The following is a 14,519-nucleotide window of genomic DNA, read 5'->3' on the forward strand; positions in this document are numbered from 1 at the left end:
CATATACAAAATATACTTTATATTCCGAAAGAGTTAGCTTCTAACACAACAAGAATATTCCTTTTCTTAGAGAGAAAATCCTTGATTACTCAGTAATTTCTCAAATAGTAATAACTAGCAAAAGAATGAATCATTATTGTAATAGGTATCATCATAATCTTTTCAAGATAATCTAGTAATCCATCAAAACAATGAAGAGACAATCACTTACCATTAAATCTTTAACCCGGTTGCTAAGTTGATCAATAAATAGTATGGGCAAGTAATGTACTGTTTTTCCTAATTGAACCCTGTAATGTTGACATAAGGATTTTAATAAGAATTTTGCAATATTTAAGAAATATCTAAGAAAAAAAGTTTAATCCAACAATCTGAGTCTATATAATAAACTATTAAATTACATTATCCCAGCCCATGATTATTTCTGCCTTTAGAAGCTGAGTCATTAGCTCAGAAAACTCTTACTGGTCTAACATCAATTCTGATGCATTATCATAAAACTTCCCTAGATGCATCAGAATTGATGTTAGACCAATAAGAGTAGGATGTATTTTTTTGCTTTTGTTACAGATAAATATAAAAAACAATTCTATCTAGTATCCACTTTTATAACCACTTAACCTATTAAAAGGACAATAGTGTGCAATCTTAATACAGGAAGAAGAGGAGATAATAATTTACAATGTATTAAGTAGAAATAATAGTCTTAGTACATAATAATGACTTGAGAAAGCACAAAAGAATTTAACTCATAATCTAACAAATAATGTAAATATACTTCTCCACAATAACTTCTATGTCAAAGAATCTAACCAACTGGAGTTTGTTTTCCTCTTCCCATCCCAGTAATTATGCTAATGACTGAAATAGTAAAAAGGGGACAGTGGGAATAATGATAAAAGATAGTATCCTTGAGAATCTGCTTCGAAGTTAAACTACTCAAGGATTGCTAATACATTTTTAATTATCTATTTTCAAATGTGAATTCTAACGAGTTATTCAAAAAAACCTTTGTCTTACTTATTCCTTCTACTGCCAGTTTGTACCAGCTCAAAGAATGCAAATTTACTTTAATTACTTAAAGCTATGAATTTCAAGTAATTTTTTATCACTTAGTTTTTTGAATTATCCCGAGACAGTTAATGTCTCCATTACCATGGAGAATCTAGCGCTAAATGCACTGTTAATATATATTCATTTGCTAACTGAATCATTACTTACATCTTCATGTATCTATGAACGTCAGCAGGGAGAGAAGACCCATCAAAAACAAAGTCATCCACCATTACATTGAGTGTTAACCTTGATCTCCAGTGAGAAACTGGCTCATCTAGGGCATTTGTTGGTTTCTTTTCAGCTTCAATTTGCTTGTAAAAAAAAAAAAAGAACTATAAATTAATCCAAATCAATCATGTACAATCAGGACTTTTCTGCCTCTTTGCCTTCACTCATGTTGTTCCCTATACTGTCCTTGTCTGTTGAAATTTCTATTCTTATTTCAGTTTGTGATCTTTTCAGTCATCTTTCTACTCAGTAGTAATACATCCTTCTCTGAGTTCAGAGGGCATGGTAATTTCCTTAGTTTTTGGTAAATTCTCTTAATATGTACTACAGTTACTGATCAACTTGTTCTTTCACCTCTAATGTTATTAATAACTGTTTTATACATTATCTAATTTAATCTTCACATATACCTTTTAAGGTAGATGCTATTATCTTCCCATTGTGCAGATGAAGAAGTGGAACTAGAACTGTGTTCAGGGTCACAGTTAGTTATTAAGTAATGAGGCAGGACACAAACTGGCTCCCAGTATTTGGGGACTCTGCCCTGCCACTCAGCTGTCTCCATAGGTCCCTGAGTATTAGTTAACTCTTCTCAAAAAGTAGTTGGGAGGCACTTAGTATCTTCTCAATGAATAGAAAATTAGTATATGAATATTTGTTCTTACATGTTGTCAAATGTGTAAATAGATAATGCATAAATGTATAATGTTTATGTTCTTATACTCTGTCAAAAAGAAAAAGCAGTATAAGGGACCTTTACATTTTGGTAACAAAGCAGATAAATTACTTGCTAATGGCTCAGTCTGTACATTCCATTCTAGCATTACCAACTAAGTCCCACTATCACTACCCATGGAACCTCAGTTATTTTCTTCACTTCCATCTTCCCAGGTGAAAGAGGAAGTTGAGGTTGACATTCTTTGTGCACACTCAACATTTCTGGTTCTGAGTTACTAAGACAAATTGTGCTCTCAGAAAAGCCTCCCAATCATTCTTTTGGGGCCCTCTGAGATACACAAAAGACAGTGAAGGCACTGGGCTTTAACAAATCAGCAACAGAGCTACAAAGATCCATTCAAAACCAAGTGTCAGAAATTGTTTAGAAAGAAAAGGAGGTAACTGCCAACACACTTTTATTAAATACAAATCAAAAAAGAATTAGACTAGAAACACTCTAAGTGATTTGAAGACTAATTAAAAAGTAAAGTTTAGAAAATAGTTTATATTGATCTACATAAGGTTAGGAAAGAATAGTTTCCTGCATTATCTTATTTACCTTCTAAAATAAAGAGACATCTGAGAACTAAATGACCTGGCTTTGGAATCAAGAGGAGCAAATCTTGTTCTCTGCTACATCCTACTTGTGTGACCTTGGAACTCAGTCTCCTGAACTATAAAATGAGGGGACTGGCCTATGTTCTCCAAGATTCTCTCCAGCTCCAACTCTTTTCGCATCACTGAAGACATGTATGACCAGAAAGGAAGGTGGGCTGATACAGACAGAAGGAGTTGAGTAAGGTAAGCAAGAATTCAAGTGTTTTGCACTGGCACCCATGAAAAATTAAAAGACTTCCAGATCTCTGAATAGACCCTTTTTGCAAGAAAAAGGACAAAAATTAAATATAGGAAAAAACATAGATGGTCTGCTTTCTACATTGGTAAAAGAAATTCTCATGCTGATGAAGATCATAGAGCAAGTAAAATTTAAGTAATTGGTCAGTTTCTATTTTTTATTAATTAATCTGCCCATTATCTGACTTCTCACACATTTTTGTACACGTTCTTCAAAGAAAATGATCTTGTAAAGCTCATCTCATTTTAAAATTTAATGTCATACCTTTTCAAGTCTACAATAATCTTAATTAATACAAAAGTAGACATGACATAAAGGCAAATAAGGATCCAAATCCTTTTAAATCATTGTATTAAAATGTGAAGTTACTAGCTTTGGGAGTATGAACCTAGTCTGGGAAATATGCAATTAATGCTCCAAATTGACTTTCAACAGATGAAAAACAGACTACAGTGGTTTCTTCAAAAATAATTTCATGTGGGGCAGCTAGGTGGTGCAGTGGATAGAGCACCAGCCCTGGAGTCAGGAGTACCTGAGTTCAATTCTGGCCTCAGACACTTAATAACTACCTAGCTGTGTGGCCTTGGGCAAGCCACTTCACCCCATTTGCCTTGCAAAAACTTTAAAAAAAAATTCATGAAATTTGAACATGTCATGGATTTGAGAAGTAATTTGGACAAATTATTTAGGTTATTTCCTACTATTAAATATGAACCTTGCCAATAAAAAAAAAAACAAAAAATAGCTTATGTTATATAGCAGTTCAAGGTGTATGAAATGCTTTAACTCACTTGAACTTCACAAGAACTGATTGAAATAAGTGGTATCATCATCATACTTATTTTTCAGCTAACAAAAAAGAGATTCAGAGAGGTTGAGGGACTTATAGAGATCACACAACTAGTAAGTGACTGACACAGGATTGAAACCCAAATTTTTTGAACTTAAAGTGTGGTGACTTATCTGCTGTTATGTTACAATTCTATTACAAATGACTAAATTCAAAACATTTACCTTACTTTCAAAATTATAGTATTATTTTAATAATTAAAATTTCTAAGCTCTCTTACAAGACTTGCCACATCTCTAAATAACCAAGGACAGCATAATAGTATAGGTTCTATTTTGATTAGTAGATATAAGCTTACCTGAGTAGCAGATTCTCCTGTGAGAAGATTGATTTCTTCTGGTTTGGGAACCATGTATGTAGTGAGAGGACTGACTATATGCACCTGCTTACCATCATGCCAAGGCAAGATCCCAGCATGATGAAGAAATATGTAAGCATATAATGTGCCATTATTTCTTGTTTTCTTTGGCACAGATACATTGACTGTCCTAGAACAAAAATAAAGTAAAGAAAACATCACCTGCATAGTATGAATAACAAGTTTCAAATCAACTAATTATAGTTAACAGAATTAACCAAAAGGACACCTGCACATGACTGAACTGAAAGCAGTACATTTTCATAACTATTTTCTGATAATCAGCATTTTAACAACAAAAATAATGTATTTGTATCTTACTTAATTTCCTAAAATTTTGTGAAGTACTTGTAAAAATTATTAACAACATTTTATAAATGAAATTACAAAATCATAGATCACTGAAACACAATTACAGAACTGAAAGAGACCTTAGAGATTCATCTAATCCAACCATATCTCACTGTCAAGATGAGAAAACTCAAATCCAAATCAGTTAATCACACAGTTGGTAAGTGGCAGAGCCTATATTCAAATTCTGACCCTTAATCCAAGTTCATAGTTCTCTCCACTACATGGGGGTGGTGGTGGTGGTTAATTAATGTGTAAAGGAGTCAGGGGCTAATTAATGTGCTTGAGGAGGGATTTGAATCTAGATCTCCAAACTCTCAAATCAAGTAACCTAGGTATTCCAAAAACTAAGTGTTGTTTCATAGAGGTGAGAACTTTAAAGCAATCAAAATCTCAGGAAACCATTTAGATCCACTCTCTAGATCTACTTTCTCTTCAATTGAAGTGGCAAACTTTATGTACCACATATATAGCTAAATATCATATTATCAAGGAGAGTATTTTATTAGAAACCAAAAAAATATGTAGGCCTATGGCTGGCCAGTTTCATCTTTGAATCAGACAAATTTTGCCTATAACTATTACAGGTTTAAATTAGATAGCAGCTTATTAAATCACAGTTCTATAAAAGTTCTTTTAAGAACTATATAATTTTGTTATGATTCCAATGCGGCGAACCATTAAATTTACTTATACATACATTAAATTTTATGGCACTAAAATATCTAAATACTCTAATGACTTTAAACAGTAAGCATTTTTATCTCCAAATAATTCCTACTGCAGTGACAGATACAATGAAAAACATCTCATTATTATTATAAAAAAATTAAATATCCACACATAGGCTCTTACCACAAACTTCAAAGAAAAAGTAAATTAGAAGAATCTGTCTCATAAATTCCTCAAATGATATTATGGAACTTTCTTGATATGAATCATTCTACCAGGAAAAAAATATATCATATATAGTACATGAAAAAAATCTAGTATTCTGTTGTCAAATTTTGAGCTCTTGCCACAAAAGCAAGCATTCCCAACTGACATGGTGTAATATAAGTCGAGTCATAACCTCACAGTATTCTGCCTAACTTTGTAAGATTTTCAGCTGCTGATTTACATGGTTAGGGGATGTTTCCTCATTGGGCATCCTTTATACTAAGGAAATCAAAATTCCAGACAAAAATATTAATTAAAATTTTATTAGAGTACAAATGGAAAATTTTCTGTTCATGGCTGCCAAGGATGATTTCCATTTAAAAGTTGTGGATAAGAGAAAACTAAATAAATGATAACAAAACAAGATAAACAAAAACAAAAGATAAATCTTAAACATAAACTTTCCTACCTTTAAAATTTGATGACCTGAAATAGAATTTGTTTTGTCTCCCATATTTACTTTTGTTAAGCCTGCACTTTCAATCTATTTTTCTTATCTCAAAAACCTTTACTTTTACATAAGACATATCAACAAAACTAAACAAAGAAAACACAAGTTCTTTATATTGTGTAAAATAAACTACCATACACAATGTAAATATACCCAAGGTAAATATTAACATTAATTTCTGGCAAATAAGTTAGTTATTTTCAGTTTGATAAACTATCTCTGATATAATGTTCACCACATTGTGATTATTTGCATTCTTGGGAAGGAGTTTGGTGATTCTAAAATATGATTTTAACTATACATAACGTACTCTGGCATGTGACTAATGACATCAGAATTTAGGAATATTTTGTTTCTTAAACCTGATAAAATTAAGGCTTTGTTTATAAGACAGAATAGAATGCTACATTTATGATCTTAGCTTTTAAACAATGTACTTCAAAAAGAAAAACACCAGAGTTTCATTTTAAAATTTGCAACATCATACCTTTCAAATTTAGACTCAACATCAAAATCTTCCACATTCAAAACCAGATCTATGTTATTCTCAGCACCAAGATTGGACCTTGTGGTGGTGTATACACTCAACTGGCAAGCAATGATGATAAAGGAAAATTAGTGCACAAGGGACAGTAGTTAGAAAATGTACACATATCCAACAAAGTTTCTTCCCTCCACACACACACATACATACTAGTTAATACTTTTACAATATGCTCAGTTAAAGAGGCTGGCAAAAAGTCGTATCTTTGCAAGTTAAGACATCCTAACTTACCTTATAAGTATAAAGAGAAAAGACATATATGCAGTACCTGGGGATAATCTGATTAAACATTTATAAAAACTATTAATAAAAAGCATTTGAGAATGGAGGAAACGTAATCAAGGACCTTTGCCCTACTGTGTGAGAAGACACAAGAAATCTTATTTATTTGAAAAAATTAAGAACAAATTCCCAAAGTAGCAATTTGTCTTTTTTCATTCAAAGAAGCAGGTATAGGAATAATAACTGTCAGTTTCCCGATGGGAGCCTTCACTTTGTCTCATTTCACAGAAAAGTGCAAAACAAACATGAACCCGGGGAGATGGGTCAGTAGACAGTTGTCCTCTCACTGGGATGCCCATTTCATGTGTATGTACGTATATACATGTTATAAGTGCACAGCAATACTATACCCATTGTGTATATATAAATATATAAACATAACACATGGTTATCGAAGGCATGCAACACAACACACGTGCAAGCTACACCTGTTATCTGTGTATACACATATAAGGGACAAGCAATGTACTTAGCGTCATATAATGCACCCTCATATATGTTCTTTCTGTTAAGTAGGTATGCAATATAACACATGTGTAAGCTACACCTGTTATCTGTGTATACACATATAAGGGACAATGTACTTGGTGTCATATAATGCACCCCCATATGTTGTTAAGTAGGCATGCAACACAACACACGTAAGCTACACCTGTTATCTGTGTATACACATATAAGGGACAATCTACTTAAGTGTCATATAATGTACCCCCCCATATCTGTTCTTTCTGTTAAGTAGGCATGCAACACAACACACGTGCAAGCTGCACCTGTTATCTGTGCATACACATATAAGGGACACTCTAGTGTCATATAATGCACCCCGATATGTTCTGTTAAGTAGGTATGCAACACAACACACGTGTAAGTGACACCTGTTATCTGTGTATACACATATGAGGGACACTCTTAGTGTCATATAATGCACCCCCCACATCTGTTCTTTCTGTTAAGTAGGCATGCAACCCAACACACGTGCAAGCTACACCTGTTATCTGTGCATACACATATAAGGGACACTCTACTTAGTGTCATATAATGCACCCCCATATATGTTCTTTCTGTTAAGTGGGCATGCAACACATCTAAGGGAGCAGCAATGTACTTGGTGTCGTACAATGCACGTAATGCACCCCCATATATGTTCTTTCTTTAAATTAGATATCAGTTTGTTAAATCACAGTTCTATGAAAGTTTTCTTAAGAACGACACAGTTTTGCTACGATTTCAAATCCGGTGAACTGTTAAACGTTTCCACAGGCACGAAGATATTCCAACGTAACTTTCTTGGGTCTCCAAATGCTTCTTGGCCGCGCCCGCACGGAGGCGGCACGCTGTGGCCCCGTGGCGCCCGGGCGCGTGCCCAGGGGCCAGGGGAGTGTTCCGGGCGAGGCCGCCGCCCGGGCCGGGCACTCACCTGCAGCTTGGGCCTCCGCGCCAGGTAGGGCTGGATGCAGCTGGCGTCCCCGCTGCACGGCCTGGTGTAGACGATGCCGTACATCACCCAGCAGGTGTGCACCACGTACACCACGAACACCCCGACGATGAGGCTGGTGAAGGAGCTCCGGCTGCTCCACATGGCGCCGGGGCTGCCTCCGGGGGAGATGACGCCCAGCACGTGGGCCCGGAGGCGAGCGGGGGGCCGCGCGCGCTCCCGATTCTCGCGCGCGCACGCGCTCGGGGCTGGGGGGAGGGGGACGCGCTCCCTCCCCCGGCTCCGAGGCGGCGCCTCCCCCCCCCCCCCCCCCCCCCCGCCCCGGGCCTGCGAGGGAGCGCCGGGGGGCCTGAGCCGCCTCCGCGGTCGCCGCCGCCGCCGGCAGCCAATCACCGAGAGGACGACGAGCCTCGCCGCGGGGACACGTAAGGGGGCCGCGCCCGAAGAGGCTCCGCGGCACCACTCATGTTCCCAGCTCGTCCATGGCTAACGGCGGCATCGCTAACCTGTCACTGCGGGATTTGCCGAGCTGGACGCTCCGGAGCGCTTCCGGGGAGGGAGGAAGGAACCGCTCTTCCGGAAGTGACCCCACCCCTCCTTTCCGCTCGATGCCGCCCCGCGGCCCTCTGGGAAGTGTAGTCCTCTCCACCTGAAACCCGCTCTCGTCCTTGAACCACCCAGGACGTCCTTTCTCTTTCAGTTTCCCGGGCCGTTTTACCCGCCCTTTTCCTCTACACTCTCCAGGGAGAAATCAAAGTGCTTTGGTCTTCCGAAGAATCACAGGCATCCGGACCAAAGCTAAGGTCTAAAATAGTAGGTTTTTTTAAAAAATATCATGTTACATAGTTTCCAGTTAAAAGAATTAACAAATTTTTTAAAAACTTCAAATGCTAAATTCCTCCTATGTCCTGAGATGACTGTCAATGCGGTATTATTGTTTAGTCATCTTGTGTCGTGGCCGACTTTTTGTGACGTCATTTGAGGTTTTCTTGACAAAAATACTGGAGTCATTTCCTTCTCCAGCTCATTTTACAGATGAGAAAATTGAGGCAAATGGGGGAGGGGGAAGGGAGGGCTAAAGTGGCCTGAGGTCATGTTTGGGCTCAGATCCTCTGATTCCAGGGCAGGCACTCTAAACACTGTATCACTTAACTGCCTCCAATAGACTTGATAAGTCATGTAAAACATTTATGTACTGGCCAAGAAACCATAGACCAAAAAGGGAAAAAAAGAAAAACCAGAGAAAAAAAGGTATGCTTCTTCAGTCCACCTGTTGAGTCTATTCTATCTCTGGAGGTGGAGAAGCTTTTTTTCTTTTTCTGTTTTTCTTTTCTTTTTTATTATCAAAAGCTTCCAATAGACTTGATAAGTCATGCAAAACATTTATGTACTGGCCAAGAAACCATAGACCAAAAAGGGAAAAAAAGAACAACCAGAGAAAAAGGTATGCTTCTTCAGTCCACCTGTTGAGTCCATTCTATCTCTGGAGGTGGAGAACCTTTTTTCTTTTTCTGTTTTTCTTTTCTTTTTTATTATCAAAAGTCCTTTGGAATTGCCTTCAATAGGGGCAGCTAGGTGGATAAAGCACCTGGAGTCAGGAGTACCTGAGTTCAAATTCAGTCTCAGAAACTTAATAATTACCTAGCTGTGTGGCCTTGGGCAAGCCACTTAACCCCATTGCCTTGCAAAAAGAAAAAAGGAAAAAAAGGAATTGCCTTGAAGCATTGGTCAGAGTAGCTAAGTCTTTTACAATAGGTTATCCTTACAAAATTGTTACTAAGTACATGTTCTGGATCTTCTCACTTTGCAACAGTTCTGGCTTTTTCTGAAGCTATCCTTTTAAGCAGGGATTTGCAAGTTTTTTTTGGCGTCCTGGACATTTTTAGCAAAGCCCTTAAACCCCTTTTCTGAATAATGTTTTTAAACTCACAATTTCACACAAACTGCTGAGAAAACTGGAATGCAGTCTGGGAGAAATTAGATTTTAGGTTAAACCAAAACACTGTAACCAAGGAAAGTTTCAAATAGAACTGTGACCTGCCTTTAAAAGTCACACTATAAATTAGAGGAACAAGGGAGAAATTGCCTTTTAGGACCTTGTGGGTTTCAGGTCTATTCAAGCAGTAGAGATGATCTCAAATTAAGATTAACAGTCATTTACCAATAGATAAATGGTGAAAGGATATGAACAAGTAGTTTTTAAAAGAAGACATACAAATTTTTAACAACTAACAAAAATGCAAATTAAAGCAACTTGGGCTTCCCCTTTATACTTATTACTCTGGCAAAGATGACAAAAGAGGGAAATGATATATTGAGAGGGACTGCTGAAGAAAATAGCCATCAGATTCTGAAAGAGTACTGATTGTATAGGTAAGACCACAGATTGTGATTCTCAAACTCAGATGCAAAGAAGCATCAGGATGTGATAACTAAAACCCAATTTATAATCTAAAGGATAGACTTAACTATGGAAAGTGTAAGGATATAGTGGAAAAAGCATTAGATTTTGCATAGGAACTTGGTTTAAAACCAAGCTCTGTTGTTTATTAATGGTGCAACTTTGGGCAAATGTTTCCCTCATCTCTCATATAGGCACACTTAGTATATGGTATGTGATATAATTATATAATCACAGAGAAAGCAAAAACAATCTCACTCTCATTGTAGAAAACAACTCATATAAATCAGTATATACAAAGTAGATGAAAGGTAACCATGAAGATGATGGTACTAGCCACTATGGAGGACAAGATGGTGATTAAGTTGACTCACGAGGAAGCCAAGGACTCCTGAGAGTTAGAGGCTGGACAAGAAAGTCTTTTAGGTATGGGAACTAGGGACATACAGTGAGGGAGTGGCAGCTGAGCCTCACTTCTGATTGCACCAATTATTCTTGTTCAACCCTTCACAATCAGAGGTGAGATTCAGCTCTGCCTCAGATGTTGCCCCCTCACTGAACATCCCTGATCTGAACAGCTAGTGCAAAAGCACTGAAGCAAGTAATGGAGGATCATTTTTTTGAGGAGAAAGATCAGGTCAAAAGGACTGGATTGTACAGTTTGTGGAGAGGAGTAGAAAGTAAGAAGACTAGAAAAATTGGGATGGAGAAAGATTGTGAGATGCAAGTAACTGGGCTAAATTTGTAAGCAAGCATATGCTATTCTTTGCTACAAAGATAGTGTGATATAATTTTAAAAAAGTATTAGCTTTGAGATTATCAGAGACAGTTCAAATTCTACCTTTATTATTTATTTTTGACCTGGAGCAAGCTACTTAGCCTCCCCCCCCCCCCTTTAAAACCATTTAATTGTAACTTCTACAAAGTTATATTTATTTTGGAGATATAACAAGACTAGCCTAAACATTTTCTCTTTATGCCTGGAGACACATCTTTCTTAATACCAGCTCCATCCTTAGGGAGAGTAAACTTAAGAGTTAACAAAATTTCTGCATTATACTAGTTATCAAGTTCACTTTCTAATTCAAAATAGCCACTGAATTAGATTAAGTCTCAGCCATCAGTGATCTGATTCCATAGATTCCTCAGGCTTTGATGCTAAACTGGCCAGTTGCAAAACCAGATACAGATTCCACTGGTAAAATTTCTCTCTTGGTCTTTTTAAGTTCAAAGTCAGATTCACTTCCATTTGCCTTCACTTATATTGGGGAAGAACAAACAGAGACAATGAACAGAAACCCATATTCCCACACCATTATTCTTAATCTGAGCAAGGCTTCTTCCCATATATCATTGTCTTTCCCACCCGAACTTGGAAAACAGCTCACAGACCTGGTTAAATTCAACATCAGTCACCATCACTGCCCTACTTACTTTTTGGCCTTTCTAGTGACACTGGGAGCAAAAATCTGTGTTTAAAGAATGAATGAAATGGGTGCAGCTGACAGGCTTGATCCACAGAACTGCAAATATCAGAGGTGAATCAATTCTATTGCTCATTCCCCCACATGGAGAAGATGAAACATGAACTACCATATTTTGCCAGAAGCTGAAAATGTAAATAGCAATGGGGCAGCTGGATAGAGAATATATCTTGACATCAGAAGTTCACTGTTATTTCTCCCAAGAAGTTAGTAAACAGTTATCTCCTGAGAGATTAAACAGCAATGATTTTTTAAAAAATATTTTATTTATTTTGAGTTTTACAATTTTTCCCCTGATCTTACTTCCCTCCCCCCAACCCCCCCCCCCCCCCACAAAAGGCAATTTGTCAGTCTTTACATTGCTTCCATGGTATACATTAATCCAAATTGAATGTGATGAGAGAGAAATCATATCCTTATGGAAGAAACATAAAGTATGAGATAGCAAGATCAGACAATAAGATATCAGTTTTTTTTCCCCTAAATTAAAGGTAACAGTCCTTGGCCTTTGTTCAAACTCCACAGATCTTTCTCTGGATACAGATGGTAGTCTTCATTGCAGGGTCCCAAATTGGCCTGATTGTTGCACTGATGGAATGAGCAAGTCCATCAAGGTTGATCATCGCCCCCCAAGTTGCTGTTAGGGTATATAATGTTTTTCTGGTTCTGCTCATCTTGCTTAGCATCAGTTCATGCAAATCTCTCCAGGTTTCCCTGAATTCCCATCCCTCCTGGTTTCTAATAGAACAATAGTGTTCCATGACATACATATACCAGAGTTTGCTAAGCCATTCCCCAATTGAAGGATATTTACTTGATTTCCAATTCTTTGCCACAATAAACAGGGCTGCTATGAATATTTTTGTACAAGTGATGCTTTTACCCTTTTTCATCATCTCTTTAGGATATAGACCCAGTAGTAGTAAGTAATGATCTTCTTAAAACAAGGAGCAAAACTTAGGGTTGGTTTGTTTTGTTTTGTCAATAAATCAAATGATTATGATTAACAATATTTTGACAGGTAAGTGCCTATGTGATATCTGTAAAGAAAAAAACAAAGAATTCTTATGTAATGATTTCCCTTGATTTGTTGATTTAATTTAAAAAAGAGCTATTCAAATGTTTACTCAATTAAAAAAATTGTCTCATTCAGTTTAGAAATTGAGTTCTTGCACTCAGAACTCTTCTCAGAATCTAGCTCTACATTTCCCTCCCTAGTTTTAAGAGCAACCTTTTCTTTTCTTTTTTTCTTTTTTGCAAGGCAATGGGGTTAAGTGGTTTGCCCAAGGCCACACAGCTAGGTAATTATTAAGTGTCTGAGGTTGGATTTGAACTCAGGTCCTCCTGACTCCAGGGCTGGTGCTCTATCCACTGTGCCACCTAGCTGCCGCCAACCTTTTCTTTTAAAAAATATTTAAGTTTTCAAAAAATTTTATTAATGTATTTTATTTTCATATTACAAATTCAGATTCCTCACTTTGTGAGAGGTTCCTTCTAACAAAGTAAAACAATAAAGTACAATTAATAATACTGACTTCATCTGAAAGTGTACGTAACACTTTGCATTTTTTTAAATGCCCTCTATTTAGAAAAAAATGAACAAAAATGCTTTTCTTTTCTCCCTCCCATGTTCTATTCCACTGGGAAAGAAAAAATAAATTTCTTGTAACAAATGTACGTAGTCAAGTAAAACAAATTCCCTTGATGGTCGTATACATATCCCTTAATGGTTGTATATATATACATATATATGTATATATATAACATAAATACACACACACACACACACACATATTGTTAACCAGACCAAACCTGTGGGTGGTCAGAGTAGGCTAGAGCCAGGAAAATCCAAGAATCAAGCAGTTTAATTTCAAAGTGATGGAAATGACTTGTAAATAAGGAGGCAAACTAGAGCCAATGTGTCAGGGCCCTGCTTCTTGGTGGGGGAGGAAGACAGTAACAATGTGACATTTGATTTATAGCAGAGCTTTATGACTGAGATTTGTCCAAATTTGTCTTCTTCTTGGGCCAGGAGAAGATGCTGGGCTAAACAAGTCTTGTTTAGCCAATGTTTACTTGCAAAGCAAAAAAGGGAAGGAGACAAGAATGTAGAGGGACAAAAATGTCAACACATGCTTGAATCAGAACCTTGATGGTGGGGCATATAACAAAAGGGAAGAGAAAAAAATAAACAAACCTAGGAGAGCACACTCAGCCCTTGTCCAGAATCTTGGGACAGTTGTCTTATTTGGGTGTCAGTGGAGGATACTGCTGTCCACTGAGGAGCAGGAACTTCATAGGATCCAGAAGAAAACATCCACAAATTAGGCAGCTATGGGAATATTTGCAAGGACCTCATAAGAGCCCTTAGAAGCAATAATTGATTAAAAATTATGAGAAAACTCCACAAATCAATCTTTGGATCTGAATTTCTGGTCAGTATCTAAACAGCACATAGAGATGATCCAATTTCTCAACCATGGAGGGCTAGATTCAAACAATGCAATAAGGTTTTTCATAAATTCATTGTCATAATTGTCAGGTACAGATCAAAGTATTTAATGGGC

The 14,519-nt window shown here is 37.0% G+C and overlaps 1 protein-coding gene and 1 long non-coding RNA gene across 3 annotated transcripts in view; one reads left to right on the forward strand and one right to left on the reverse strand.

Annotated features, from left to right (window-relative positions):
* CLPTM1L (CLPTM1 like) overlaps positions 1–8,924 on the reverse strand; it is a 34,328-nt gene extending 25,404 nt beyond the window's left edge. The window contains exons 1-5 of the mRNA XM_074207246.1: positions 8,050–8,924; positions 6,294–6,394; positions 4,006–4,195; positions 1,222–1,367; positions 212–290 (exon numbers count right to left, since the gene is read on the reverse strand). Of these exons, the coding sequence (XP_074063347.1) occupies positions 212–290; positions 1,222–1,367; positions 4,006–4,195; positions 6,294–6,394; positions 8,050–8,211 (678 nt within the window). The 5' untranslated portion in view covers positions 8,212–8,924. The remainder of the gene's footprint in view (positions 1–211; positions 291–1,221; positions 1,368–4,005; positions 4,196–6,293; positions 6,395–8,049) is intronic.
* The window catches only part of LOC141502493 (uncharacterized), a 156,163-nt gene continuing 149,865 nt past the window's right edge, over positions 8,222–14,519 (forward strand). Inside the window, exon 1 of one of the 2 annotated variants that reach the window (XR_012472554.1) lies at positions 8,222–8,880. This is a non-coding gene — a long non-coding RNA (uncharacterized LOC141502493). The remainder of the gene's footprint in view (positions 8,881–14,519) is intronic. The other variant, XR_012472553.1, reaches the window with a different exon arrangement.

Source organism: Macrotis lagotis, chromosome X (assembly GCF_037893015.1).
Source record: "Macrotis lagotis isolate mMagLag1 chromosome X, bilby.v1.9.chrom.fasta, whole genome shotgun sequence".
In the NCBI taxonomy this organism is placed as follows: domain Eukaryota; kingdom Metazoa; phylum Chordata; class Mammalia; order Peramelemorphia; family Peramelidae; genus Macrotis; species Macrotis lagotis.